We start from the raw sequence: 20555 nt of genomic DNA on the forward strand, positions 1-20555 counted from the left end.
TCCATAAAATTTTCAAAATATTAATCTGGTACATGGGTAACATGTAGAATTCCACAGACTCCTCTAAGACACTACTCATAAGTTTAAAAAGGACCTGATGCTCTACAGTGAACAGTAAAAATTAAGTTATATATTAACCCTGGATAATAAGATAAACATTTTAAGAAAAAAGCTCCCTTCAGCACTTTAAAATACTCAGTTACTGTTCTTTTTCAAATATTGGTTGTATTTCTACATGATTTTGAAAATACTTTAATTGTAGTACATTAACAGAAACGTATAGCTAGATTGCAACAGTTACTTTCCTTCATGCAGAATTTCATGATCACCTCAGCTGCATGTGCTTTTGCTCAAAATAAGTACACTAAGCGTTAATCCCAGGAAATTTAATTAAGCAACATGAGAAGTTTGGAATTCAGAAGCCAGAGTCATAGCCTGCTACTGAAAAATATTTTGTGCTATTAAAGTGGCAATAAATTCCCCTCTAATGTGACATAGTCCGATGTCTCTGCTACTCATTAGCAATGAAAAGTAGTCACCTAGAATATGTAAACTACTGTGCTCAAACTACTTCCTAAAATAAACATGACACAGGAAAAGGCTTACCATGACATATACAAAGCAGCTCCACATTATCCAATTTCATGTGATATATGGTATAATCCTAAATCCCTTAAACATAACAGCTATACAAGTTGGACTGATCTCTGATGTCTTATAACTAAAATATTTTCCAGTTTTCTTAAACACATTTTTGTAATTTCGTTAACAATAATTAAATCTCCTACAAGTATTCAGAAAAGGCATGAATCTTAGCAGAGACTCAAGATTTAAGCACTGTCAAGATCATTAAAGACTAGTTTCAAAAGTCTCACCGTCCAGATAACCAGTCTGGGCAGTGATTACCCATAATAGGTAAAAACAGGGTAAAAATTGACTTTTTTCTTTCTCTCCATCCAGCAACATAAACGCTGAAACAAATAAATTGAATGACTTACATCTTACCTTCTGATCCTCGAGCTGGAAATACAATGGCAGAACTCTGGAGAAGTGTACAGACTGAAGGTGTTCAGAGAGAATATTTTGGTTTTGGTTTTTTTTCATATATATGCATATATGCATAAGGTAAACCATGTCTGTATTGAAAACATCTTCATCTGTATCCATCAACAGATACAAATTCTAATCGTCATATGACAGTGTGAGGCTGCATTTTTAAATCACAACTAACCTGTCTGGATATAGCAAGCTGCAGGGCCAAGTAAAACGCTGCCAGATGATCCGTTGGAGACAAACTGTGAGCCCTTAAAAACAAAGAAACAAAACAAAAAAACAGTGAATTTTTCCCCGGTTAATACAGGTTAGACATACACACAAACGTATATATATTAATGTAGACATATTCGGATCTCTTCCCTACACGTATGCTCATATTTTCATAAGTAGTGTTCATTTCAGTGACTTTTCTCATACTTTTCAATCATCCTTCTTTAAAGAAAGAACTTTGGGCCATTAAAAAGTCATTTTTAATATAAATTAATTATGTAATTTCAGTATAAATCTTAAAAATGAGCAATATGAAATGATTCTTCAATTAAAATATAGTCCTAAACAACCACTAGATGCAATTATCTAAGAATAGTTATAATAAAAATTCATGAAGCACATTTTTCTCACAGAAAAGGGAAAGACAATGAAACAAACAAAAAAAAATCCCCCAAACAATATGCCTTCAAAGACAAGAATTGTCATCTGCACAAGAAGTACCCAAGCAATCACATCGAGCCTGACCAGAATGGTTTAAAGCACAGAACTAAAAGAGGAAGAGTAGCAGCGAAGAAGATCAGAGTTTTGTTCATTCTTCACACTCCCAAAGTTTAAGCATGTTCTCAGTCCAGCATACTAAGCCTCCTAGGAAGCCAGTTACTTCTTGCTTTGAGTTGCTTTGAGATTAAGTTAGCAGAGCACCTTGCTATATAGCAATGTAAAAGAAATCTAGGCTGGATGGCTTCTTTATCATAGCATTATAGTAAAAGGCAGCATGAAATCTGACTCATCACAAACGTATGTTGGAAGTTCAGATGACAGTTTATGCTGATAGTCATCTTATAAATATAACTTCCGTCCACAATAATGCTGAGCTGCCCAATAGCAGCAGCATTTTGTGATTATTCAATCTCAAAATATTTGTAACTACTGCTGTTGCAAGTAACCTCAATTACCAAAACAAAGAAAGAACTTGTTTTTTGAAATTGTTTGTTTGTTTTTAATGTTTTGGTAAAGTGCGCACACTTTGTCTTATTAATTTTCACACTTATCCTACAGAAGATATTCTTGTAATACACTCTACTATTGTTCCCTGGAATACAATCTTTCTGGTGCAAGATAAGGTTTTTTTAGGGGAGATGCATAAGCATAAAGAAAAAAAATTATGGCTGTACCTCAAAATGATGCGTAGCAAATACTGGGCAGCAAGCCTGGAACGAATTTTTTTTAATTATTTGTTGCATTCTTTTAATGGAGGCTCATTTAGGAATAGGATGTGTCATAATCATCTTCAGAACATTTAATGATTCGTCTCCATTGGGAGGGAGGAACAAAATTGACCTTTAAGCCATTACAACCACAAAGGGAACCTTCTGCTTCTAACTTACACATTTAAGTTTATTAGGGGACAGTTTCATATTTTGTTAACTTTACCGGTAAATAAAGCTAAATTTACCTAGAGTCAAATATAAAGCCTAACAGGGTCCAGGACTAGTCCTTTTTTAAATCTAAGTTCAAAAATTAAGCAAGACTAAGTGAGAACAAGATATTTCATCTTGGAGAGTACTTGTTCAGTCACCCAAGCTTCAGCTAGTGAAAGAATAAAGCTGTTACTATCTATAAACCATTTAGTGAGTTCTGTGAAACTTCAGTTCACACCAACCACAGGAAAAGCACTGAAAGTATTCCAAATAAAAAAAAAAAAGTTAGTGAAACAAACACCCCCTCAACACTCTGTGAAGACAGCAACGAGCATCTTCTGAAATGGCCGCTATCACAAACTGGTAGCCTTGAAATCTGGCATAGGCAAGGATCCAAAACATAACTGTATTTCTTCAGGACCTCTACTTCTTCAGGAATTGGTCCTCTAGATAAGTGATTAAAAAACCCACAAAAAAACCAAAACACAACAAAAAAACTTGGTACAAAGTACTGAGTCCCGTACAGCCGCTCGCTTTATAAACTGTGTAGGAGATGAATGGAGAATTTCAACTTCCATGCCCCAGAAAACATTTATTGTTAAGATGTGGGAAGAGAAAATGGGCATGAGTCTGGTATGCTGAGCGTAACATACTCTGTGGTAACACATTTTCGGTAACATCCTATACCTATGTTTATCAACACAAGGAAACAGCAACATTATCAACATATCAAGTGTATTTCCAGCACAGATGATTTATCAGGTGTGAGTCCCTCTACGAACACAAATGGGTAAAAACGTTAATATGCAGAACACTCACCTTTCAAAACATACTTTTGCCCTTACCTTAGAAGATAGCTATGGGCTTTCTGAGATGCAGAAACTCTGTTCTCTTCAAGGGTCAAACCATTCTACTCAAGATTCTGTGTGGAGCCCAAGCTACTCACACCAGCAATATCACTAACAGCAGTATTAGCAATTCACTACAGTTTTGAAAACATATACCCTTCACATTACTAAAACCTTCAAAAGATACTTTAATTAAAAGCCTATGTACAAGTTCATTCTGAGAAAGGCCAGCAGAAAGGATGAACATATAACTTAACATCAATGCCCCAAAACATGCACTTAAAAATACAAAACATTGTTTCTAGGATGTTGTATCAACTGGGGGGAAAAAAAAATTAATAAAGAAAACCTCAAAGCATCAGAAAGATGCACAGAAAGCAGATGCAATTAATCCTCATGTTCCCAAGACTTTCTGTGTCTAAATTTATATTCTGCTAGTTAGCACAAATATTTCAAAGCTCCATATCATTACAAAACTGAAGTTTCACTCAACCTATAGAGCTAAAGGACAACGGTAATGGTTCACTGAAGACATACTAGATATGGTTTCAGATTTCAGCTGGCACTATTCGCTGCTAGGAAGTCTTCAAAACTGAACAGTTAAGAAGGTTATCAAGAGACTAATTGGTCAGCTGTAGAGAATGAAACAGAAAAGTTCCTCGGTGAAAGACAACATAACACATAACCAAGCAACAATATTTGAATAGAGTGAAAGGGTAGTTTCACAGTGATGAGAAGCTCAGTATCATTTGAAAAACAGTCCACCTAACCCACTGTGTATTGCTTATTCTCTTTTAACTCAAACCCCTTCTTCTAGAGCAAACAAAATATTACCACAATAAGTAGTATGTTACCTATAAAAGCATCCTCATATTTAAGGGTGGTCAAAACGCTGTACAACCTCAACCCTCAGAAAATTGAAATTTTCCAGACAGATCAATATCAGGGAACGGCTCAGAATTTTGGGAATCACTATACTAAACTGGAGGTTAGAGTCAGCAGGTGCTGAAATAGAATGAATTAGCTTCAGGCTACGGTTCACTTCATCCCTTGCTGTTTAAAAGAATCAGCAGAAGAAAGCAATTCATGGTTAGAACCTCAAAAGCAGTGAATGGATAGAAATGGAGAGAAATTATTAACACAGTATTTTTGAAGCAGTGATGATTAAAGTCAGTGATATGGATGGGTGAAGAACTGAGGTATAAACCAGGAGGTATAAAGTTCAGTTTCAACATGGAGAAAGAATGCTGAAGTAATAAAAACTATTAAAACCATTAAGGAACAGGAAGAGCAAAGATATGTTAAAAATATTTACATACAGAGGAATAGTTAAGATAAGACAGAAAAAGGAAGGACCGATACGTAACAGCCTCACTCTAAAGTTACCTGCAAAACACTTTTTCAACCCTATCCCCTCAGATACAAAATCAACAACAAAAAACCGAGACGTCCTATTCACATTAATACACAAATCAGTTTCTCTGAAGCATTTAGGCTATCTCACTGAAGCAGGGTTTTCAGGGGTATGTGAACATAGAGACATAATTTGATGCTGCAGCACTTCTGCCAGCTTTGCAATCAATATTTGTTTCTTTTATAATTAGGGTAGAGATGCTCTCATCCGCCTGTTTATCGTCATTTCAATTGCACAGTCAAACCCTTGAGGATGAACTACTGTCACCCCCAACAGCACTACTTCTGTGTAAGGCACCTGGAAGACGGGGCATTCGCGTTGCCACTGCCTATGCTGTTAAGACTCCAGATAGGATTTTTTCTATCTCCCTATCTAACCTTACTACCTGCATTTCGCCCCTCATCCACAGCAGCAGAGCCTCAATTATTGCTCTGCCTCTACAGAGATAATTGCAAAAGCCTGCTATACAATCTGATCAGTGACCAGCTATTCTAGAAACACTATCACACTGAACCATAACTTGAAACCTTTCATCATACAATCTTCCCTTCTAGATCAGAACAGGGTACTCCTTTGAGCAAATATTTTATACTAGAGAGCAACACAAATGTATTTAAAATTAAATAAAAGGAAATCCTTAGAAATCAATTTAGAAATTTCTGACTGACAGAAAAGGATGAAGTAAATGCTAAAGAAATACATTTTGTACTCATGAAGGGAGATTCCCAGAGGTGAAATCCTCATTACACAATCTTTTACAAGTCCCTTTTCAACACATAATAAAAGCCTTTCACTACATATAGCAGAATGAAAAGAAAAGATTAACACCCACTCACCTCTGAAATGCAAGAAGAGCCTTTCTCTGCAAGACCTCTTGCATCCCTCGCAAAGATGCTAAAAAGGATATATTTAATCAGTGATATGCAAGATCAAAAGATTTCATTCCACATACTCATTGAAGAACTTTTAATACATTGTCTGAAAAAACAGTTGCACACAGAAGCTTTAATTTTAAGTGTAGCATTCTGCCAGATATCCTTTTTTAGGCAACATGGGAATCTCCAAATGTGACTGTTCATTCTTATCTTACCATCAGTAGCCTGCAGACTGTAAGTCAATCCCAGTGCCAAGTAGCCTTTTGCTTTGAACTCTGATGTTTTGTCCCCAAGATCAACAACTGTTCTGGCAAATCTTTCAGCTTCTTCCAACTGAAAATATTATAAAACATCCATGTAAGTCTAAAACTAGCTAATCTTACATTATAACAAGAAGAAAGCACACACTGAGTCTGTTGACATCTCAGACACAGTTACTTGAAAGAACTACTTTGTTTTTCATTAGACTTAGTTTTCCTGCTAAATACTGAGTAAAGAACAAAGATTTTAAGCTGAAGCACCCATTCCTGTAGTTGAGAGAAACTGTGGAACATAACACACAGATCATTCTAAACTTGGTGTGGTTCTGTCTTTTTTTTAAAAAAAAAAAAAAAAAAAAAAGAAAAGGCATTTCTGGTCCATATATGCCATCTGGTAAAGCATGGCTTCACCAAGGGCAAGTTTTGCCTCACCAATCTAGTCACTTTCTATGATGGAGTGACTACATCAGGGGACAGGGGAAGAGTTACAGATGTTGTCTATCTGGAATCTGTAAGGCCTATGACACTGTCCCTTAAACATCCTCCTCTCTAAATTGGAGAGGTATGGATTTCATGGATGAGGAATTGGTTGGGTGGTCACATTCAGAGGGTAGTGGTAAACGGCTCAATGTCCAGGTGGGGTTCAGGCACAAGTAGTGTTCCTCAGGGGCCATACTGGGACCAGTGGTGTTCAGTATCTTCATCAGTGACACAGACAGTGGGATCAAGCACACCCTCAGCAAGTCTGCAGACAACACCAAGCTGAGTGGTGCAATTGACACCCCTGAGGGATGGGATGCCATACAGAGGGACCTGAACAAGTTCGAGAAGCGGGCCTGTGTGAACGTCATGAGATTCAACAAGGACAAGTGCAGAGTCCTGCACCTGGGTCAGGGCAACCCCCACTATCAATACAGGCTGGGGGATGAAGGGATTGCGAGCAGCCCTGCTGAGAAGGACTCAGGGGTGCTGGTGGATGAAAAGCTGGACATGAGCCAACAATGTGCGATCGCAGCCCAGGAAGTCAACCATGTCCAGAGCTGCATCAAAAGAAGGGTGGCCAGCAGGCCGAGGGAGGTGATTCTGCCACCACTCCACCCTGGTGAGACCCCTCCCTGGAGTACTGCGTCCGGCTCCGGAGCCCTCAGCACCGGAAAGACACAAAACTGTTGGAGCAGGTCCAGAGGAGGGCCACAAAAAGGATCAGAGGGCTGGAGCACCTCTCCTATGAGGACAGGCTGAGAGAGTACGGGTTGTTCAGCCTGGAGAAGAGAAGGCTCTGGGGAGACCTCATTGTGGCTTTTCAGTACTTAAATGGGGCTTATAAGAAAGACGGGAACAAATTTTAGCAGGGCCTGTTGCAATAACACAAGGGCTAATGGCTTTAAACTAAGAGAGGGTAGAGGTAGACTTCATAGATGGAAGAAATTTTTTACAACGAGGGTGGTGAAACACTGGCACAGGTTGCCCAGAGAGGTGATAGATGCCCCATCCCTGGAAACATTCAGGTTCAGGCTGGACAGGGCTCTGAGCAACCTGATCTAGTTGAAGATGTCCCTGCCCATGGCACGGGCGTTGGACTAGATGACCTTTAAAGGTGCCTTCCAACCCAAACTATTCTATGATTCTACGATATACCATTTTTGCATTTCTTAGAGTTCTTGCCCCATGAACCATTTCTTTAGGAAAATCAATTACAAGAACTATGGCTCCAGCCCTGAAAAAAAAAAAAAAAACAAACCAAAACAAAAATATACAGCCACGCAGAACTCTGCATCACATACAGTAATGCTGAATGTATGCAAACTCACAAATAAACATACATGTAAAAGATCAAGGTTTAACTGCACACCCATGCTAGCACACTATTTAACAATCCAGAAAGAAAAAAAATAAGATTTTAATCCATTCCAGTAAACATAAATGCTAAGTACAGTGAGCTACTCCATATGAGGTCAATCCATAGGGAACAATTTACAGAACCAGGATCTACATTAATTATTAAGACTGTATTTTTGTCAGCCTCAACAAGTCATGTTTCTGCTACTGCACTATTTTTTCAATTTCTGATTGTGACTCATTCTCCTAAACATTACATGTGTATCTTGAAAACCAGATGATAATCTTTCATCACCTTAATGGTTTTTGTATGGATAACTTTAAAAATGGTGTATCTACAATACAACTGAAGTAACACTTTTTAAAAGGACACTCTCCCTACTAAGGAATTCATAAACCCCATCTGCCTGCAAACATGGTATCACCTGAAGAGTCTCTTGCATGTAAGAGATTTGTCTCATTATCTTCCAAATGAAGTTATTTTCCTCTTGCACAGAGGAAACAGAAGCCTAAGTTGCATTTTTAATCTATGTATGCCAACAATGTTTCAGTTTCTAATACATTTTTAGCCATGTCTTAGATCAGTATCAAGATATGCTAACCTTGATAAACATAAACATTGCTGTCAAATAAATTAGCCATGCAAACAGGGAGGTACATGTGCATATACGTATCTGTGCTGTATTTTTAGAGATGACCAAGTGGATGCAGTCATCGTGCAAAAGTATAGGCTACATCCCTAAACCAAGATTTTGTTGTATTTTAGCACAGATCTTGCTGAAAAGACAAAGAGAGGCAAAGCTTACCCAGTGGAGAGATCCCATACAGAGCTTTGCAGCAAGGAGTGGAATAGTTGCATCATCTGGTTTCAAACGTATACATTCCTTCAAGACTTTAACAGCTCGAGCAGACTGTTAAAAACATTTTCCATTGAAATTACTAAAAGCATAAATATGTTTCACAGATAGAAGATTCCTATTTCCATAATTTACTTTATTTTTCCCAGGTGAAGGAAACATCACTAGACATCATGTTGACCATTTGTCACAATTCCTCACGCAAGTGAAACAGAAGTCTTTAGGCACTGCTGTTGTTATTTAACCCTTATGAACTATCATTAAGTGTCCACAGTGAAATGTTTGCCCAGAATGTAATTTCAATGGCACGTGATTCAGAAAACAGTTTTGAGATGCATTTAAAACTTTGCCAGGCCTGTAAGCTCATAACATTTGAGCCAGGCAAATGAAAGAGCAGGAATAGGACAGTCTTCAGAACAAACAGTGTTTTAGTGCTCTAAACAGCACTTAGGAAAAGCTCTGATATAAGACTGTATACCAGACTGGCACTGCTCCTCTTTTTTAATTCACTTGCCTCCATTTATTCAGAGTTTAGAAGATAACTAAAAGTAAACAGAGAATGGGAAGAATCAAGCCTCTTCAGAACGAATGTGCTTCTAAAAATATTTTCTAAAGAAAATACAAATCATCCCTTTCCCCCATACTGAAGATAAGCAAATTACCCCATCGAGAACGATCTTTTAGAAAAAATAGTATTATTTACATTACATAATGAATGCGATTTATTTTCTGTAACATGATAGGGAAAAGCAAAAAGAACTGAAAAGAGAAGATTGCATCTGATAATATAAGTTCCTAGGTTATATAAAATTAGAAAAAAAAAAATCCACCTCACTGATTACACAGAATACACAGTCTCAAAACCTCAAAGATATTAAAAAGACACAGTCAGAAATTCCCAAAGAAAAAAAAAAAAGAAGCAAGAGCATCATGAATCTGTGTTAATTTCTACCTGAGTGTAAATTTCATTCATCAAAATGGCACTTAAGTTGTTACTGGACAATATGATCTGGTATAATTCAATACTCATGTTCAATTACCTTAGCTTAAGCTTGTTGGCAAGATAGTTCTTATCACCACCTTTCAGTCTTCCTCAGTTAGAAACTATTGAAATAACATTCTTTGTATAGCACTAGGTATAAATTCAGGAGTACAGTGTATTTAGCTGATTTAAGGATTAGAATTATTTTCAAAACCACTATAGATGAAAATTAAGGAAGTGCCAAATGTTGTTATCAAAAGCCATCAATAGAAGAATTACATCAAAAAATTAGACTTACTTTTCCTGCTGCCATCAAGGACAATGCAAATTGATACCAGAGATGGAACTCTTCAAACGCAAACTTCATGGCTCTTTCTAAACACTAATTTTGGGGGAAAAATTGTTATTTAAGGGCACGTTCTTCAATTATTAAGAAGATACACCAGTATAAAAGTTTTCTTATAGACTCATACCTAAAATACATGTAATTAAAAATTTAAATCATTCAAATAAATTAAGTAAAAACAGCTGCCAAATTCTATATAGAAAAAAAGAATTTAACAGAAAACCGATTTCCCATTTATTATGTTTGTTTAAATACCCCTGCTGGTACTGTCCTATTTGGTCTGAAAGAAGGAATGATAAATATCAGCTTACTCAAGGTACCAGCTGCAAAAGGCAGGAGATAAGTCTTAAGCGAAAGGGAAAATTGTACACACGCTCTTCCTAAATTGTGAATACTTAACAAGCAATGGCACCACTTAAAAGGGAGGGGAAGATTCACCTGACAGTACCATTTCTATTTTTAAGAACTTTACACTCAATATTCTGGGGAGATTTTCAACTTAATAACTGAATGCCAAAAGGAAACTGATTATTACTATACTGAGATTAAATATCACAGAATCACAGAATCACAGAATCTATATTACATTAGAATTATATCCTAATTTTGAAGGTTTCGTATCTGCTGTTGTCAAGAAGAATTATTTCATTTTGCTACGCTCATTTTTAGTAATGAGGCCAGCTCCAGAGAGTCGAAAGGTGCAACACTTTTCTGGACTAAACTGATTTAGCAATTAACTTTCTAGTCTGCAGAGTCCAATTACACAGAGCAGCTTTTGTGCTCTGATAGCTACAACATATATGCTAAACTGTAGTACCATGAATTATTTTTCACATTCAGACTGAGCCTTAACATTGCAGAAAGCACAAGCAAGCATGTAGTAGCGTGTTCCTACACTTTAACAGAACCTGAAGCAAAGAACAGCCCTGAGGATGAAACAAAACAAATACGAGGACTGCATTATTTGCTACATGTAAGTAATGTATGCTGGAATTCTTGCTACTACACAACATGCAGTATCATTACTATTACTAAATAGAATTTTTATTAAATGATTATAAAGCAATGAAGTTTCTAAAACCAAATTTTTTCTAATACTATTTTAAAAGTTCATCATCAGATTGTATATGTAGTAAGTTAATTAAACGTCTATTAAGAAAACCAACACGGGATTTGTTTTCCTATTGGACTTTCTTTCCAGTGGAAGCAAAAAGGTCACAGCAAGAAACAAGTAGGTAAGTTATGTGTGATGTCTTCTCCTGCTACCTTGGATACTTTGCAGGGGTGCCTAGGTAAGGCACACTCCTCCATCTCCCTCCATGAACTTGGCAGAAAACAGAAGTTGCTGAATCCCTCTCTCCCTCCCCATCAATTAGTACAGCTATGGTGCTAACTTGAGTGCCTCTAAATGAAGGAGAATGAATTCAGGCTTATCTTTTCAAATGCACTTTCAAATACAATTCACTCTACCTGCTTTGATATCAGCGTTTGATGTATGATTTAAGTAATTTCAGCACTTCTTCCAGAACTCTGACCTACAGCAGCTGTATAATCCCAGAGATTCACACAAACAAGTGGTACACGGAAACGTAGTATTTAAAGTCCAAATATGTTTATAACTTTTCAGGCTGCCTAATCATACTTTCTTCTCCCATTTTTACATATTCATACATGTATGCATGTGCATTAATTATATAGAGGTACTTGTTCACAACTAGTAAAATAAAAATCTTATTTTCTGGGCCTTGCTTAATTAAAAATTAATTGCCAATTCTAATTGGCAGAAAGTAAAGAAGATGGAGAAGTTGATACTTTAAGTTTTTATAATTTTGTAACTGCAGGGACACAAGACACAGTAGTAGATTATTCTAAAAGGCTTGAGTTTCAATGTACTAATGATCTATTTACTGATTTTTTTTTTTCCTTGACTTCAAGTTCTATTTACTTGGCTTCATTCAGTACAAAATGTGACAAGCTGCATGACGGGTTTTTTTTTTGTCTTTGCAAGATCACAAAATTGGTGGTTAGCATGCGCAGGGGTAAGGGATAAATGTGCATATATGTGTATGTGACCTATGCAACAACACGAACACCTTATAAACTGGGTTCTTCTGAACCAAGTAACAAGTAGTAACTTCAAAGAGCAACAGGCTCCATCAAGAAATCAGTGAGATATAAATACAAAGCAATAGTACCCTGGCAAACTGCAAGTTAAGGTAACATTCAGGATAACGGCAACTGACTTAACTAATTGAAAACACATTCGGCACAAACCCTCTCCTGAAAGGCAGAAATGCAACTATTGATATTGCCTTGTGAATAATCACAAATCACTACACAGACAGGTAAAGTGAAACGCATTACTGCATTTTGTTGCTTAGCACTGTGATCTCCTCCTGAAAAGAATATGCTTGAAGTTAGTTGAAAGATGAATATCTAGGAAAATTTCTGGTCTGGAAAATATCACTAAGCTTAATATGTCATATCCTACAAAGTTTAAAAAACAACTCGATGACAGGCAGAGTATTTTTGTTTAGAAAAGGATTATGACAGTAGAAAGTTCTTTGATCTAGTTGAAGAAGCCTTACAAACCCTATAAAGAAATGAGACCTTTTCAATTAAGAACATGACTCAGCATTAGAACAGTTTAACAAGGATGAGACAGATTTTTGCTCATTTCATGTTCTTGTATCACAACTAACTACTTCTGTAAGTAATCAGCTACAGCTAAACCAGAAGATGGTAACAAGATACTGGAACTGGTGGGTGAATACCAGTTCCGCAGTTAGAATAATGGTGCTTTCTGACTTGAAGCTACAACAGGTCCACTAGAGCAATCATAATTAGCTTACGGAGAATGAAGCCAGCAAAAAATTATATGCCTATTACATATCTGAACATAATGTTTTTACATTTCTGAATGTGTTTCCTGTAATACTTTAAATTATAAAACTTTCAGACTATGGGCTGCAGGACTTGAGGGCAGATATCCTCTAACTACTCACAAAACTGTAAGAGCTTAAGTCTCTGTTTTCCGCAGTGCTTTGGATGACACGAACTGGAACAAATGAGATGTTCTGACCATTTCCTGATAAACTCCTGCTGCAGCTGTATATTTAGAGTTATCTGTATGCTAAAATAAGTATTGTCTATTATACTAGATCTTCATATGATGAGGTTTTTTTTATCTTCAGAATAGACACTTCATGGACATATAATAAATACATTTTAATTATTCTGTATTGAAAAGTATTTTTCAAACATAACAATTATTTTCTGTTTTTCAAAGAGAACATTTCAAAAGAATATATATACAATTTTGATGGAATAAAACTACAAAGGTGCTAGACCCAGATTTAAAAAAGAACAAGAAAAGACCTTAAAACAAGCCTTAGGTAGACTTCAGATGTCAAAGTCCAAGGCAGTGGCTAAAACCCCTCAACTAAGAAGGTGGTCAAACACGGAGACTAACTTTCCAGATACTCGTGTTTCTGCATTTGTCTGTAATCAAGATCACCACTAGCACAAGCAACTTCTAAAAGGCACTGAAATAAAAAAAAATTAAGTCAACATGTCTTCCTTTATTTAGGACATCCAACTGTGCTCAAAACACAGAAGGAAAAGGAACAGGTAGTGGTACTTGTCTGTCAGCTACAGGGGCTAAATCAATCAGACAAGCAGTGAGGGAACCAAGCTCTATGCCCTTCTCCATGCGAGGGGACTACAAGACCTTCCTCCTACCCTTCAGGGTAATGTCCTAGACTTCAAGATACATGGCTAAGAACAGAGATACCTCTAGCTCTCCTGGTGAAGCCAAAAAAACCTTCTCTATTAGGGAAGTGAAGAAGAATTGCAAACAAGAAGCTGCGTGCATTATCAAAGTATAGCCAAAGTGTCCCAAAGGAGACAGTGGAGGAACCCCAGGAACCGGCGATGGTCCCATCAATATAATGGCTGTTTAATATTTTAAAAAAGACAAAAAACCCCAACCAAACACCACGACACCACAGACAAAATAAAAGAATCAGACTTGGAATCCAGGGCTATACTACCCCTGCCTAATTGCTAGGCTAGTATATAAAAAGGAAAGGTTGCCAGCTGCTTAAAGAAAAAATGAATCAGAGTTACCTTTCCAAGTTTGTTTGTGGTTGGGATTTTTTTGTTGTTTGTTGGGGTTTTTTTTGGGGGGAGGGGGTGTTTGGTTTTGTTTGGGTTTTGGTTTGGTTTTTTTTTTTTTATTATTTTACAATACTTGTCAATGTCTATCCTTTAAAAAGTTTTAGACTAAAGTATATGGAGAGTCATCACTTGCAGCTTTAGTGCAACTGTCTAAAACTCCATGAAGGTGACAGTGTCTGTAGTGACAAGTAAACGGAAATATTCCTGTTTAGATTAGGTTGTAGGGTTACAGTCCTGTATGAGCTTTCACATGTCTTAATTTTGTGAAAGACTTTCCCTTGTACTGATTAAAACTGGCTTGTACGCACAACTTGGGAGCTATGAAGTACTTTCAAGAAGAAGAATACACAATCTACACAAATTCAGAGCTTAACATCACATGAGATGCAGACTAAAGAGTGACTATCAACATACAGCGGAGAAGAACTGGGGCTTTTTTTTTATTTTTATCTCAATAAAAGTTCTCTATTCTGGTAGAGAGAAACCATTTCTCAGCAAATGAATCCCTGGATATGCCTTCCTACCACATGTGCTGAAGTATTCCTTCTGGATACCAATAATTAATCACAGTCAGCAACAGTACCCTGCTGCTGGGTGAGCACTGTTTTGAGCAGCAGAAAGACCTGCTCTGCCCAAGGAGCTGTAGTTGTTTCTCAGGTATGAAACTCTTAATGATACCTGAAAATTTCCTGAAGTAGTAAGTCACCACAGTCTAACAAAACACATGCAATTTGCATAATCAAACACAGGACATTTGAGAGAGAACGCACTTTCCTACAGACTCAAAGTAATACATTTCTGTTTTATTCATTTCAAAGCCATTTTACAAACTCCAAGGACTTTGGAGCACTCCAAATCTTATGAGGTGTATAAGAAATTTTTCTTTAGAAATAAAACAACACACATCCTTTTTCTAGGTATTTATATCTATCATTTATATCCACAACAACTTTAATCTTTTGCTGTTCTTTCCTGCTGTCTCCATTTAACATGTACCCTTTTAAGTAGACCTATGCCTCCCCACCTAAAAAACACATGAATTTCTGTGCCATTAAACATTTCCCACACTTTTCACACAATTTCTGTGCTTGACTACCTCAAGTCGTTTGTATAAATTTAGACAGTAAATTTTTGGGGGTGGAAACTACCTACTGTATTTATACAGTAGTCAGAATGACAGTGTCCTATAATTGTTTAGCCCTTAAGTACTACCACAATTAACGTGATTGACAGAAATATGCAACAAAGACACAGTTGAATATTCACTATTATCAACAAACCTCTGAGAGCATTTCATATTGGCCTCTTCTTCCCAAGGCTATAGTAAGTAAATCATACACTACAGATGCACTTTGCAAACTGATGATACGATCATTTTTGTGTTCTGGTATTCTGCTCAGTACAGCATCACGATTAGCCTAAAACATACAACAAAAGAAGAAACAGAGTCAGCTATTGTAATCCAACCTATATTTTTGCTCAAGTAACTACTGTTTTATTCAGACTGACAGTCAGCAGTTGATATAGGTGATACAGAGAGATAGTATCTGCTCTTGATTTATAAATAGCAAAAATCACTAATTTTACAGATTAGTGGCAAGATTTAGGTTTCTCTATTAATCTATTTTTAATTACTTAATTCTTCTTACATAAACTAGGTAATGTATTTAAAATGATTGAAGAGTTTTCAGAAACCAAATAAGTGGGGGGTTTAATATAATGTATATTCATCTTTTAAAATTCAATTTTATTTTTTGTATGCTAGTAAGACATATTAGAAGGATTTTCAAATCCTCTATTCCAGCTTTTGTAAAATAAGGTAAGCAATTTCTTTTTTCTTCCTAACGTTATGACACTATCCTCTCACTCGTGAGCGGTTACCTGCTCAGGACAGCCACACGACCACCTTCAGGAGCTACCAGTGAGAACTGAGTCCCTGGTTCTGAGCACAGGTTTGGAATTGGGCCGTGTTTGCAGCAAGGCTTTGTACGTTGAATCCTCTTTAGTGAAAAGCACATTGCAAACCTAATTCCTTAATTAAACTTTTGCTTTTGAGAAGGAAGAAAGCTGAGCTAGAACTGGATTAAATGAATTGACCATGTTCCCAGAGAAATCTTGTTAAAGAGCAAAAGGATAAAATTCAGAACTCCCACTAGCTAAGACTACCTATATTGAACTACCCAGTACTTCTCCCACTATACTATCAAGGCTCTGAAAATACCTTATCTTGATATTTTATCTATTTCTAGATTTCTTGATGTTTAATATTCCCATTGGTACAAATGCTAGTATATCTGGTAGCTTGAAGTCAGAAGTTCAAGACCCTTCTCTCTCCTCCTCCTCCCTTTTCTTTTTCTTAATTACACAGGGCATAGCCCCCGTAATAAATTTACTTAAATATACTAAATTTACTTATTTCCCCCCTTTTCAGAGGCAATGAATGATACACGTTAAGGGATAATAAATTGTTTCTCTGCTTTAACAGGATAACATCTTAAGCTTTGAACATACTCAATACATCTTTAAAATCAAACTAATTTAATACTGAAAGAAATTTTCAGAGATACACAGAGTGTAAAATGCACAGACATTTCAGGAATTATTAACTGAGTAATCCACAGCTGGGTTTGAAAACACACACCCCTGCACACACACCCCTAAAGAGACATTTTGCTTGCCTTTGATCAACAGGTCTTTGGCTTTTCCTTTCTACACTACTTAAATATTTAGTCAGCTTCAAGAATTTCCTTTTTAACTCCATATTTAATCACTATTTGACTCAATTCCTTGCAAGTACAGAACAAGCTATGAACTACCACTTCTTGTGAAAAAATGGCTGACAATGCCAATGTTTGAACAATTGAACTGTAGGAGAGGATGCCTTGTACGTATTAAAGGTATCTTACATATTTGAACAATAATTTTCTGCATAATTATAGAACAGAATGTATGTACAAACTCAAGTGCTCAGTGTTTCAGAACTGCCATGGTCTCAGACACAATAAAGTGACAATTAGTTAAACTGCAATGTGGCCACACTTTTAGCCACACTTACACTATACACACTTTATGCATAAGGCAAATATGAGCAGTATAACTTAGTTCACCCATACTGGAAGAAAGGATATGCTCAGCCATTTTATCATTTGCTAAGAACAACGCATAAGGCTGAGCACAGGAGGTAGTGATCAGTGAAACAAAGTCTAGTTGGAGAACAGTAACTAGTGGTGTATCCCAGAGACGGATACTGGGCCTGATCCTGTTCAAAATCTTCATTAATGATCTGGATGATGGGGCAGAGGGTACCCTCAGCATGTTTGCTGATGACAGAGAACTAGGAGGAGGCACTGAGATTCCAAAGGGCTATGCTGCCATCCAGAGGGACCTCAACTGTCTGGAGGAATGAGCTGACAGGAAGGTCATCAAAGGCTTAGACAAAGACTTGGAAGTGCAAAGTCCTGCACCTGGGAAGGAACTACCTCAAGCACCAGTACATGCTGGGGGCCACCCAGCCTGGAAGGCAGCTTGGCAGGAAAGGAGCTGTGGGTCCTGGTGGACACCAAGTTGAGCAGGAGCCAGCAACTTGCCCTTGCTACAAAGAAGGCTAGTGGTATCCTGAGCTACATGAGGAGTGTTGCCAGCAGGTCAAGGGAGGCAATCATTCCCCTCCATTCAACACTGGTGAGGCCACACCTGCAGTACTGGGTCCAATTCTGGGCTCCCCAGCACAAGAGAGATATGGAGCTTCTGAAGACAGTCCAACAAACAACCACTAGGATGAATAATGGACTGGAGTATCTCTTCTATAAGGAAAGACTGAGAGGGCTGGGACTCTTCAGCTGGGAGAAGAGAACGCTTGGTGGGGAACCTTATCAATGTGTACAAATACCTGAAGGGAGGGTACAAAGAAGATGGAGGCAGGCTCTTTTCAGTGGTTCCCAGTGACAGAAGCAGAAGCAGTGGGCACAAACTGAAATACAAGAGGTTTCCCCTTACCACCAGAAAACACTTTTTTTTACTGTGAGGGTGACTGAGCACTGGTACAGGTTGCCCAGAGAGGTTGTGGAGTCTCCCTCCTTGGAGATATTCAAAAGACATCTGGACACAGACACAGCCTGCTCCAGGTGACCGTGCTTGAGTAGGGGTGGTTGGACAAAATGACCTCCAGAAATTCCTTCCAAACTCAATCATTCTATGATTCTGTTACTACAGCTCAGCTGACATGCAGCAACATGTACACGCACTGTAATGCGGAGATGTCATTCCTTCAGATCCCACCTTTCTACTCATTCTTGCCTAGGTAAGGTAAAGGCTGGTCTATAATTTGCAAGTGTAACAGCCAGAATAGAAGGACATCTTAGAGTAAGAGTGATGCCAGACTTGCTGCTGACTTTCCTCATTAGGCATGACAATATGCTGTAGCTAAAGTCGTGGCTAAAAGAGACATTTTGTACTCTAAAATGTACCTATAAGAGAATTAGAACACTTGACAAGTACAGAACTATTTTTCCCAGAGCATTTCTTTCATAAATATTACAATTTAAATCTTACTTAAAGCATCCTTTCTGAATTTGGAAATTAAGGAAACTCACAGTAACCCAAAAGTAGCGTTTGTAATCCAAAATGATTTGATTACTTTTACTTACACAAAATGCTACTTATGTCAGATCCTCATTCTGTTTTCCAATATTTACTTGAATAAGTTCTTGAAGGACAGAAGTCTTCACACCTTATCTGTGCTTTTACAAATTCACAGACAACGCAAGGAAGGGATCAGATACTTCAATAACACTATACCATCTCAAAACACCAATGATTACTCAATCGTCTGTAACTGTTCTTATTTCTTCCCCAAATACTGGTTTCAAAACCATAAATCACATACTACTTCATAACTACTACAGCTAGAAAGTTAGCATGCACTGAAGCTGGAGTAACAGCTTTCAACTCTCAGAAAAATAAGTTTGTAGTGACGAATATTTTCATGCTCAATCTTCCCCTTTTCTACCTCCAAAACTAATTTGAACAAATGATTTAGCCGAAGTAAGTCAATTATGAAAGATTTTATACTCCTCCAAACAAACTCTTTTGGCTCAGATAACCTGCAATAATTACTTATAAAGAAAAAAAGTATTGAAAGCTTGCTAAGGGTATATGCTCTACATTGACAAGCATTTGATATAATTAGGCAGATCTAATTCACAAAGGAAAAGCTGTAAGGAACCTGAAACGAGACTTAACAGGGCAGTACTTTTAATTTGGTTTTTGGCTTCTTAATGCTGAGATGCAAGGAAGTACACATGCAAATACAGTAAATCAGTAGTCAGATCCTGCAGAACTGGGAGTGCTTCCACTTCACACCATAACCACAGTTCTCATCAGAATGCTGTGTATCTCCATGAGCTGCTCAGGCACCTTACAGAGGCACAGGCGGCCCCTTTCAGTGGTAAGTATATACTGCAGCAAAACAAACCCATTATATAGGGAAATGTTTGCTCAGTTGTTTCTGGTGACAGATTCCATCATGAACATTGCAAAGCATATCACTAGGAATGAGGAAAGTAGTTGGCACTACAATATAAATGTTTGCCACCTTAAAATAGTTCACATAGGAAAATATTCACTAAGATGTTCTGATCCTATTTAACTGTATCAAAACAGAAATTATGCCAGAACATGAAAGCATTTGAATCACCTATAGAACTTAAGAGACTAAGTCTCATTGATGTGCAGTGAGACAGACTACTATACAATGCTTCAGATGCTAGAGGTTCTACCCCTATAGTTAGAAAAACAGCAAAAATTCCAGCTTCAGCTTTTCATTTCTGCCATTTAAGAACATATAACTGACACGGCATGAGAATGTCATTACGTGGCAGTTGATAGATGACTAATAAAATCATACTACAGGAAACTATGAAAGGCTGATAAAAGGCACAAATAGGCTATTGAAAGGAATCACCTACAGAGAGAATGAGGACATAGAAAAAAAAAAAAAAACAAAACAGCAGCAAAGGCTGAATGCCGGTATCATTAAAAATAATTTACAAATTTGAGTGACATATGAGATTTAACGCACAATGGAAAATACTTTTTGGCTATGTTTATTACGCTTATCTAGTAGTCTTTGATTTGATTTTTTTACAACAAAAATAACTTACATTTTGAGTCTGTCTGAATGGCAACCAGCTGGTATAACAGTGTCTCATACCAACAAGCGATGCCACATGAAAGACCTGGCTTTGTGTTCACCTGCCTATGGTTAGAA

The 20555-nt window shown here is 37.2% G+C and overlaps 1 protein-coding gene across 3 annotated transcripts in view; it reads right to left on the reverse strand.

Moving 5' to 3' along the window:
• The window catches only part of TTC7B (tetratricopeptide repeat domain 7B), a gene marked incomplete at its 5' end in the record, with an annotated part of 153719 nt that overhangs the window by 71896 nt on the left and 61268 nt on the right, over window positions 1-20555 (reverse strand). For all 3 annotated transcript variants that reach the window (XM_082485834.1, XM_082485833.1, XM_082485835.1), the window contains 6 exons: window positions 1232-1304; window positions 5786-5843; window positions 6040-6157; window positions 8730-8834; window positions 10061-10144; window positions 15568-15705. In XM_082485834.1, coding sequence (XP_082341960.1) covers window positions 1232-1304; window positions 5786-5843; window positions 6040-6157; window positions 8730-8834; window positions 10061-10144; window positions 15568-15705 — 576 coding nt within the window. The remainder of the gene's footprint in view (window positions 1-1231; window positions 1305-5785; window positions 5844-6039; window positions 6158-8729; window positions 8835-10060; window positions 10145-15567; window positions 15706-20555) is intronic.

Source organism: Vanellus vanellus (genome assembly GCF_965231255.1).
Source record: "Vanellus vanellus genome assembly, chromosome: 6".
Lineage (NCBI taxonomy): Eukaryota > Metazoa > Chordata > Aves > Charadriiformes > Charadriidae > Vanellus > Vanellus vanellus.